Source organism: Homarus americanus, unplaced genomic scaffold (genome assembly GCF_018991925.1).
Source record: "Homarus americanus isolate GMGI-L3 unplaced genomic scaffold, GMGI_Hamer_2.0 scaffold1438, whole genome shotgun sequence".
NCBI classification, from domain to species: Eukaryota; Metazoa; Arthropoda; class Malacostraca; order Decapoda; family Nephropidae; genus Homarus; species Homarus americanus.
The window spans coordinates 216,285-227,885 of NW_024753943.1; the positions used below are offsets into that span (position 1 = coordinate 216,285).

An 11,601-nucleotide genomic window follows, 5' to 3' on the forward strand; every position below is an offset into this window, starting at 1 on the left:
ATCTATAACAGCTGTGCACTTGTTCGTTCTCACAAGCTATACAGTACTCCGAAAACATCAATAATCCACAAGAACATTCTGATTGACTTTCCCAGTTAACAAATCGTTGTCCCGTTTATGTGCATGTATACATTACAAACCTTTGACACACATCGACCTCAGATGACAACACGCGCCAGATACAAACATGAGATCGGAAATCCGGTACCCGGCATGGGGGGGGGGGCTCGCTCACATCCAACAGCGATACCAACATTACACACTACAGTGCAGTGCAGACGTAGTCCCGCCCGACAATATACAGGGTACTGTATACGGCAAACCAACACTTCCACCAACATACGTGAAGGCAACATCAACATACGTGAAGAAGGCAACATCACCACCAACATACTGTATGTGAGGATGACACCACCAACATACAGTATGTGAAGAAGGCAACGTCGTCACCACCACCAACATACGTGGGAAGGACATCAACATAACTCACTACAAACAGACGTGGTAAAGGCAACCACAAACACTAACATCCGAGAACAAAACACGAACCGCTAACCAACATTCAACGTCATCCAACAACGAATTTAACAAAGCTTGCGCCTAATTTAGCTTTTCAGATTAATTTACCGACTTTCAATTCGACCAGGGATTATCTAAACTTTGATCACCCATTAGGTTGTCAACCAGTATTGTTAAGAATTTCTAGTGATCCCTACTCAAATTTTCAATCAATAGTCGTGTATAAGCGATAATGATTATTGTACAAGTAAGAGGATCAGAAAACCAAACTACGGAGGCGAGGAGGATGTTCCCGGAGGAAGTTATCAGGTTGGTTTCCTCTCTCTCCGGACCCCAACTTCCTCTCCCAACTTGAGGAAATAACCTTGATACTGGGTCCTTGGTAATTTAGAAAGTACCTAAACAACGTGGAATAGGGGAGTCAAGGATGCATCATAGCCCCTTATTCACATTTATTTTACTCTTACGCCTGTTAATACCTGCATCAAATTATCAGCGATAAGAATCTGTCAAGTCTACTGTATGTCACTCAATACCTGAAAATTAAAAAGGGCAACCCCACCCCCTTATCAGTGAAGCTGTTCCCCCTTGGCAGTCCTCAAGAGCACTGTCTGTTCCTCTTCAGCTTTATTCTCTACGGTATATTACGTCTTCTCCAAGTAGCGCTAAGTAAACTAATGACGTGGAAATGTTTTTGTCTATTAAAATAGTACTGTACTCCCACTCACCTATGAGATACCGTCTTAGTGTAGGGCTCATGTTCGCACCAATCCAGTATGTAAGCGGTACAAGTTATTTTCCACACCTTATACTGTACTTTCACACCTCTACCTATAGGAGATTTTACACTAAAGTTATTATTAGAACAGAGGACAACTTCACATCACTTACTAATCATCTATGAAAGCAATAGTGCCTACGAAAGACAAACAACTTAACCAACAAAAATTAAGTCGAGCAGGTGGCCACAGTATGAGGGTAAGGATCGGTGGTCTCTTATGATGTGGTTGGAGTTTCATGTGTCAGTAAGCAACAGCTGAAGTGCATCAAGACCCTCAACAAACTGTTACGGATAACTCTCACCTAATACCTTAAAGGACATCCTAATAATCCTAAAATGAACATTATGCCTGTATACTTAGTGCTTCAGAGGAGAGGTCATTCACATTAAATAACAAAAGGTCTGACGTAAGCCACTTCTCAGATGACAGCCAGAGGTTACACAATCAAGAGACATCCGAGGATGGAGTCTCGCTGGCTCACACAAAACACACCTTTTATGGTAAAGCACTAACACCTAGATTACACCGCACCTCATATCCTGTGTCCCGGAGTTACCAGAAATAACCACTCGAAAACACTAACCTAATCAGGCCAGCGTTCAGAAAGTTCATACGGAGTTAGTTTGATGCGGAGTGACGTTATCAAAATGCAGTCCCGATAAATTATCACAATGATAGACATGTGGACCGGTTCTGATCTATCAGTGCACATAAACTTAATGAAATCTCGTTTACTGGGGGTAAATCCACAAGATAGGAGACCAAGGTGACAATTCCTTCCACGAGTACATTTTATACAATAAACAAACAAAAGGAGAGGGGGCGACTAAAAGCAAGCGACAATTAATGACCGAGAAATGCAGAATGGAAGCTGAATAAGGGACTGAAAATAACCGAAGCGGCAAGTAAGAAAAATCAACCGTAAAATTGTTTCCCAAATAAATCGAGTCCGAGGAAAATGTAACGTAAGAAATGTGGTGCAAAGGCTACGTGGCCGTGGGATGTACAACACCTGAAACTCTTTAAAACAAAAAACACTCCCAAGTCCCAATACCGTACAGTACACTTGAAGGCTGTCAAAATAGATGCCATTGTGTGCGTGTTCTTTATATTTACATATATACACTGATGCAATGAAATTATACGAATATTACAATAACAAGTTTTCATGCTCAGAAATTATGACTCCGACATTCCATTACAGTGAGTTCCTAATTCCAGCAGATGGAGGAGAGGGGCGTGGTCCAATATGTTGGGGGAGGGGGGAAGGAACCGCTCAGGAAATCCATATATGGAAGACAGCCCGTCATGAAGTGTTGCCATAATTACCACCCGCATTTACAGTTCTGCCAACCACCATCTACAGTTTCCCCTATCACTTGTAATTCACAGTGAAGCTGTAACTAATGTATCACCAAATGCATCTACAGTGCCTCAATTAAATCGCTAATATACAGTGCCTCCATATCTACCTGTCAGCACCTACAGCGCCTCCATATTTACCACTGTCAGCACCTACAGTGCCTTCGCATCTACCACTGTCAGCACCTACAGTGCCTCCACATCTACCACTGTCAGCACCTACAGTGCCTTCGCATCTACCACTGTCAGCACCTACAGTGCCTCCACATCTACCACTGTCAGCACCTACAGTGCCTTCGCATCTACCACTGTCAGCACCTACAGTGCCTCCTACTAGATATGATGAGAAGTTAACGACGAGGAGGCAACCATGTCTAACTGAAGCAAACATTGAAGGCAATTACCAGTAATTTGAGCGTGCGGGTATAGTATCGGTACTAATACTGAAGAAAACGCGAACATGTTCATATACAAGAAATTACAATTTTTATGATAAAATTAACAAGAACAGTATCAACACCCCAAGTAACATGAGTTGTGCGTCTCTCACTTCGCTCAAGCAAAGCCACGCCTAGATTAGTGCCACATGTACAGAAGATTAAGCTAAAGGTGACTCATCGTTGGTGGGTCAACAAAAAATGAAGGCTTCCGCGGCAATTACACGTCATGTGGCACAGGAGTCATCCCTTCATCTTCAATTCACATGGCACCTGAAGCAAATGTAGATTAGATTAAACAAGGCAAAGCCCCCCATACCCAAGTTTCTGGGCAGATGTGAATCGGAGGTGGGGGGGAGAGGGTAGATGAGGGGGGAATGCAGGGAAGGAAGGTGGAAGATGGGAAAGAGGTATTACTCACTACCCACGATGACTCCTGCTCTATTGAATAGTAACTCGTCATCGTTTTCTTACTTTAACCCACCCCCCTCCCCTTTCTCTTTTGACCTCATCACCTAGAGCGATCTCCGCCCTTGCCTCTTTTCCCCTCCGTGACCTCATGCCTTTAAAACTTCCTCCACTAGCAACCCGAGTCTAGCAACCTCTCTTCCAACCCACCTATGCGATTTCTAGTTTTCCCCCTCCTTCAAAGCGACGCCCTACCCTTATTTTGCCTTTACACGACTGTTATTGATTTCCCCCCTCCCTTATATATAGTAATCTCCAACCATTTTGCACTCTCTAAAATTACCTCTGCACCTCTTCGCACGCAAATCACATTCCCTACACGAGTGGTTTTCATTTTTTTTATTTTCACGGCTACTGATCACACCGACCATCCCTTGCTTAACCTCTGTCACTTGTAATTCCTCTCCTCCAGCTTCAAATGTGTACTGAATACAAATAAACCGTAAGACACCACTTCATTATCAACTAGGCCTAGGCTACCCATGATATTTAAAGGTCCAAATACGATGCACCAAGTCAGGACTGATTCTTAAACACTGCGAAGGCGTCAGTAGCAAGACAAATCGAAAGTGAATATGTTTGAGCATATCTAGTATGACCGAGAACATGTAAAGTAAACCTAATTAATAACCACAAGACGAGACCATTACATTCCACCAATCCAGAGTATGAACGGTAGAAACAGCTACCAAAAAGATTACTGAATGTTGAAACAGCATTACAGAAAAGTGGTTGCTATCAATACCATGTGGGCTAGAGGTGATGACTCAACAGGTGTGTCAGGTAATATCGATTCTCTGCTCAGTAGCCACATGTAAGCAGGTAGCACCGTCCACGTTGGCCACAAAGACTAAACGTCATTACAAGACATACAGTATATGCATTGACAGTTTCTTGCAAGCCAAAACTTCGCAGTTAGCCATAAAATGCTGCTGCCATCCCTATAACCTGGTCTCGCGCATGACCTATGCTTCACACAATCTTTTAAGCACTATCATTTTTAATCTGGATTAAAAAAAATGTGTAATGCCAATAAGCACAACTCTTACTCATAAATTTATACAGCTTTCGTACGTGAGTTCAGCTAAGCCTGTAACGTCGGAAACAAATGAGAATTTTCTATACAGGGTAAGTTCAAAACACCGATGTGCAATTCATTTTTGGGGGACAGTTTAAATACCCGGCTCCAGGGCACATTGACCCGCTCCATCAATGATTTTAAGTGACCCGATACTAAGCCCTCATCACTACGCTTTTCCCTATTTATGCCACAGATACGTCAGAACATGAACAGCGGAAGGTTGCAGCACCACTAAGAGTACGAAAACCTCAACCCAAAATTCATGATCACCCAGTGGGCAGCCACGTATGTATTCCCCGAAGTGTGATATGCTGTTAAGTCGATTGTTTATCAGTAGACAAGTAACCTATGCAAAGAAAATAGGCCAGAATTTGAAATGTATATAGCATATTGCCAAGTTAAATTTTTTATTAAACAGCCTATCCCAAATTTTCATTAACGTAATCAGATAAACGTAATATTTCCATTCCTGGTTGTGTTGCAGTCACCCAACATCAATTAGGAGTTTTTCACGAAAGCTCCATTGACAGACAGGAAGATTGACAGGTCATAAGACAACGATGAAGAAACTTTCACCGTGATGTCTCCTACATTCAATCATTCTCCACTTAATGATATAAAAAATGAAGATCAAGCAAAAATCACAAGCAAATTTCTGAAGCCAATTTTATGGACTAATTGGTTATCTCCTGCTTTGGTCACAGAATGTAGCCCCCAGGTACGCAAATTAAAAAGCACGTTTGTGATTCCTTTGTTACTTCTCATTACGTATCAAACCGATTACTGTACTGATGTTGAGAAAGAATTGCTATTCATCATGCCTATAATTTTACAGCGCGTTACGCGGCATGAGTAACTGACGAGTATCAACATGTTATTAAGGTAAGCCTACACGTCCTCCCAACACACTCTACTGTCAAGGACGCCCTCAATAATGTTTTAGCCAGTAACCTAATCTTTTCACCTTATAGCAGGCCTTTATCAACTATAGCTAACTGCATTTTGGTTGTAAAAAAATTCCCTCTCAAGCAGGTCACTGAGGCCGTTTTACTTTAAAAATCCTCTAATAGTTCGAAATTTAATAGAATTCTGAAAGCAAACAACTCGGTGGGTAGTATTGAAGTGATATACCGGTATTTTTCTTTTAAATTGTAGGTGTAAAGACGCAGGTTGTGTAAGTAATAAACAATCTCTGACTTACGAACGCCAGTGTGCACTGTCACAAGGTAATGCTACAAAATCACGTTAAGATAAAACCCCGGATGCATCCCTCTGAAATACTGCATATGCTGTCGAGCCACCTGCTCTAACTCTTTTGTGTGTCCAGTGTAAGGAGGACTACCAGTAACAATTTATATAGGAATACTCAAATCAACACGCCTATGTTATAAGACTTACTGTTTGTATCAAATCTAAGAAGCAATATTACGGATGTACGACTACAAACTCATAAGTAAAGACTCCCTCTTCTACCCTGAGTCGTTCCCACATTTTGTACCCTTGCGGGATCTGCCCACCCCGGTTGTCATCGTGGACCACATTGGTTGAGTCGGTTGAGTCAGGAGAATGGCAAGGTCGTTGGACGGGACTGGCTCAGTGCACCACCTTATTTTTAATTTTTATAACTTAATCGACAACAAACCCTATATACCGCTCATTTTTGGAGGATATACCTTAAAAGATACCAGCTCTCCTCAGCCTCAACACAATATAATCAAAAGAAATGCAGACGTGTTTAATAAAGAAAAGCAGCAAATTTCGGATGCTAACCTTACCCAACAATGGGTTTCCTGATAAATTTAGGTCTTTCTTTTGTCTTCGTTAAATAAAAGGACCTAGGACAGGATTCATTGCCCAATACCTGTAACCAATTAAGGAATGTATTTTAAGTATTTTCGCTATACAGTATACATTAGTATACTTAATTTTTTCATACCTCCCTTAACGGTAACGTAACCCAGGCGAGTTAGTTAATAACACTTAACCCCCTAGTCCTTATATTACTCAAAATTTGACACTAACTGACGCATATAAGCGACTCGGGCACTAGTTTATTTATTCGATATATTAAATGTATAAAATATCCACAAATTATTGGTGCTCGGTAACCTAGGGAGGTGAAGGAATGCCGAGGTAGGCTTACGACGCTCCTCCCTCGTGGTGCTCCGCCTGCCTGCTGGGTGGGTGGAGGGGAGCTGGAGATCAAAGGGGGGGGGGTCACCGCGCTGCTACTAGGTGAACCGTGAAGCCTCTAGCTGCAATATTCATCAGCTTCAAGTCGTTCCAAATTATTTACTAGTGGAAATTACTGATCTCATACGTAGTTCTACCAATCCATAACTCTTTATTTAACTGTACCTGTACCTATAGTCAGCCAGTTTTACAGAATATGCAGGTGGTACGTATTCTTAGGACACCGCATGTACTGCAGCAATAGGGATGGGTTCTCGGGTCAGCAGGATCCTGTTACATACGAATAAATACATGACAGGCCAAAACAAATTCAAATTTAATTTCTTAAAACTTATAAGACCATCAACATTGGTCACATATCGAGTAAATATTTCGTAAAGTTAAAATTATGCTGCACACTCATTAGCATACAATGATACATATATATACCACAATAATTACTTTGGTAGAATTAATATTTTCTATTCGTTACTTTGACTTTACGGACTTAAGTAGCAAGCAGGTCGTGACACTTCGGTACCTTCGGAGGACTGACAAGACCATCACTGTAGCTACGTCTGATTTCAACAGGAACGAACCATAGAGCCATTACATATGTGTTCAGCAATATTTAGCGATTCCTTCCTATTTTGTGGGGAGTAAAGGTGTAGATAACGGCTACCACCAGAAAGTTGATTTTTCTACACTAATATAGTAAACCCAAAATGGAAACGACAATGCATAGAATCTGACCTAACATACTCATAGGTTGGTACGTTAGGTCAGGTTCTATTAAGTTCTATGCATTTTCGTGTTAATTTGAGTTAAACAACTTTCCTTAATATTGAGGTTGATATACAACAGCAATGGCGAGGAGGAATACGTGGAAGCGTTCACCATCATTTATGGGAAACGTCTCTTGAAGAGGGATTCAGCAAGGTAAACAACAAAAATGGCACCGGGAGGAAAGTTGGGAAGCGGGATAGAGTAAATAAAAAATTAAAATAAAATACTTAAAATTATAATAGAAAGTTGTCGTTTCCTTTAATATACTTAAAGTCATCAAAACAATAAGTACAGGAAAAGTAAAGCAAATTAACAAACAACTTCTGGTGGCAGCCGTTATCTACACCTTTACCAAAATGCGTAGTGAAACATGACAAGTGGGGGATGTCTTAACCATAATCATTGCAAAGTGGGGGGTGTCTTAACCATAATCATTGCAAAGAACAAATAAAGCACGTTAAAATCCTTAACTAAAATATGGGAAAGTTGTTCTCTCCCAAGAAGCGGCAGATATGACCCCAAAGTATATTATGCAGACGTGAAATTAATATCTAATTTGTCATATGCAAAGGTTCCTCTCACGATCGGTGATTTAGGTTAGGCCTAACTGGAATTGACCTTGACGGGTGGAAGTCACGTATGGGAATACGATGAATCTGGGATAGTCTTTTAATACATTCCTCAGCACGTGAGATATATATATATATATATATATATATATATATATATATATATATATATATATATATATATATATATATAACCACGCCCTAATCCATTTAAGGATGTTACCTTTGATGCCAGGAGCTTCTACCTTTCTAATTAGTCTTTCGTGGGGGACTCTGTCGAAGGCTTTGCTAAAGTCGAGATATACCACATCATAATTGTGCCCCTCGTCCACCGATTCGAAAACTGATGAAAAGAATGTTAATAGATTAGTTAGACAAGAACGTCCGCTTGTGAAGCCATGCTGGGAATCATTGATCAATCGGTGCTTCTCCAGGTGATTTCGAATAGTTTGAAATGATTGCTTCCAGTAATTTGCCTACTATTGATGTTAGGCTGATTGGGCGGTAGTTAGAGGATAGTGATCTATCCCCTTTCTTGAAAATCGGTATTACATTCGCTATCCTCCAGGATTCTGGTACTTCACCTGTTTTTAAGGACATGTTAAACAACTTTGCTAAGGGCATACTAAGCTCTTCCTTACATTCCTTTAATACTCTGGCAAATATCTCCTCGGGACCAGGTGACTTATTAGGATTTAGTTTGTCTATTTGCTTACTAACATCGTTACTAGTCACTACTATCTCGCTTAATTTGTTTTCTTCACTATCTCTGAATAGAGTCGGTGCCTCGGGTATCATGTTTAAATTTTCGGTGATGAAAACTGTTGAAAAATATTTATTCGAATTATTGCTCATTTCTCTGTCGTTATCAGTGAGCTCGCCGGCGTCGGACCGTATTGGTCCAATCTTTTCTGTGTTTTAGTTTGATACATTTGGCAGAATCCTTTGGGGTTTGTCTTCGCCTCCCTTGCTATCCTTACCTCATTATTCCTCTTTGCTTTCCTTATCTCGGTTTTAACCCTATTCGCCAATACCCTATAATAGTCCCGGAGGTGAATTTCGCCACGATTTATCCTTCTACCTATAGCCTTCCTTTGGCCGATGATGTTCTTTAAATAATTATTTATCCATTTAGGGTCATTGTTGTCTGATATATATATATATATATAAACTACCAGATCAGAAATATCTAGTCGATATATATATATATATATATATATATATATATATATATATATATATATATATCACGTGCTGAGGAATGTATTAAAAGACTATCCCAGATATATATATATATATATATATATATATATATATATATATATATATATATATATATTATATATATCCTAAAAACTACCAGATCAGAAATATCTAGTCAATAGAGGTACTACCCAGCACAAGACAACCCTGAAGCTGAATGATGGTTAATAGTTTAGTAAATCCTGCTGTTGACATGTTGATGCAGTCAGTCAATGATGCAGGCTGCCATCTAGCAGCCGGGGAGGAAACTTCTCTTGTTTACATTCTGCTGAACGTGTCATTTTGACATTTCACAACCTACGACGAGTATACACCCCTATGGGTGTCTTACTGAGTAATAGGATGCGAGCTTACATCCTTGTAGACTAACTGCCCTGGACAAGAAATTGTGGGCACCGAGTTGCCGGGCACTAGACAGGCGAGCGTGAACCCATGGCTCCCGAACACTTGACTCATAAAGAAAAGTTACAAACTTTATACTTACGTAAATGAGACCGGAATAGTATCGCTCCTTGAGGTTGTGTAGGACTGAAGCTTCGTTAAGGCAGGTGAGCTCGGCCATATCTTCCACTTTGTTGAATTTTGGAGGGTTCATCTTCTGGATGTCATCTTTGGCCACACGGACACGCTTGCCCGTGTCGGCGATCTCCACCTCGACTTCATCTCCAACTTCTCCCTTAATACCGGCTGCCACGAAGCCATGGTCTCCATGGGGGATCCACACCAGCCTCTTTTGTGTCCACTCGGCCTGGGAAGCAGGATCCTCAAACGTATCCCGCGACACCACCAAGTACTTCAGTTCAGGATCGTTCACGTCAATGTCCGCCATCTTGCCTCAGCGTCGTGGGGCGGGTAAAATGTGAATAAACGTTAGAAAGTGAGAAACTACACGCTTAAAATGGATCTTGTCACACTGCACCTATTGTGTATCACACTAAGATTACTGCTACGATCATCAACGCATACAATCCATAGCAACTTTGTAAGAAATGGGCGGGCTGCGAGTAAAGGAGACGCACAGGTCTACACCCGCCTGTGTTTGCCAGCAGACTGCACTGGTGAGCTGCGCGGGATTTGTCGCTGGCTCGTTTCCCGACCCTACTACCCTCTCAGTTACCGGCGTATAATATTCGCAATGTAATATCTCACTAAATCAAATAAAAAAATCTTCCCTTCTACTATACTATATTATAATAAATTTATTTAAAATAAATTTTACCAATATTCTTCTAATAAATGAGTCAGCGCGAAAATAAATATCCTTTAAAATTTAGCTTTGCTTTCACCGACACGTGGGGAAATACCTTTTGTCGACTACAGATTGAGAGACCATACCCAGGTACGGTTGTTCATAATTATTGTTTTTTTCTTATATATCTCATATATCAATGAAAAATGAATTCTGATTTAACGTTAAATGGTGCTAATTTGAGTTCTTAAAAGTACTTTGCTTAAGATTATCGACAAAAAACATTTGTTTATTGTACAAAAAACATGAAGGAGTTACAGAAGCTGCTCCTCTCAAAATTGGTGTCAAGCACGAACAGTATACCCCGGGATATACCGTCAACTCTTATGTACTTACATTATATAGAATACAGTGCTAGATTTACGATGTTTCTGTTATTGTGTTTGAACTTTACCCGTCATTTAGATTTAATTACGATATGGAATTTCAACTGGAGCTGAACAAAACTCGAGTTCAGGTTTTGAAATGTGTTTTAAGTGTTGTTAATGGTGTTGTTTAAGAACTCAATATATAATTTTCATTGCACTGTGTATGTCCACTCTGCAGTGTAAACAAAAATTTAGGTGCATTTTTTCATGCTTTTATGAGTATGTCACTATTAGTGTAAGGAGACAGGTCGCGTGTGGGTATGTTTAAAAACAAGAATTTTATAATATAGCTCTATTATGTTTGTTTTATGTACACACTGCTAGGCAAATCAATTTTGATTCAAGTCCCATTGTAGGAAAATAAGCATGAGTTATATAATTTAATACATCCTTCGCCTGCTGGTTACCCTTATGTTTAAATTTTTCCAGACCAGCTGACGCCATTAAAGTAACCAATCACATTTTCTGGAAAAATAAATGTGACGTCATTACCGAGATTATTCATAAGCTGCCACACCCTTCTCGATATAGAGTTCTATCTCTAA

At 40.2% G+C, this 11,601-nt stretch overlaps 1 protein-coding gene across 12 annotated transcripts in view; it reads right to left on the reverse strand.

Annotated features, from left to right (window-relative positions):
* Positions 1-10,483, reverse strand: part of LOC121855658 (myosin heavy chain, non-muscle-like) — a 206,732-nt gene extending 196,249 nt beyond the window's left edge. For all 12 annotated transcript variants that reach the window (XM_042350731.1, XM_042350730.1, XM_042350728.1 and 9 more), the window contains exon 1: positions 9,924-10,483. In XM_042350731.1, the coding sequence (XP_042206665.1) occupies positions 9,924-10,268 (345 nt within the window). In that variant the 5' untranslated portion in view covers positions 10,269-10,483. The remainder of the gene's footprint in view (positions 1-9,923) is intronic.
* Between the last annotated feature and the right edge of the window lie 1,118 nt (positions 10,484-11,601).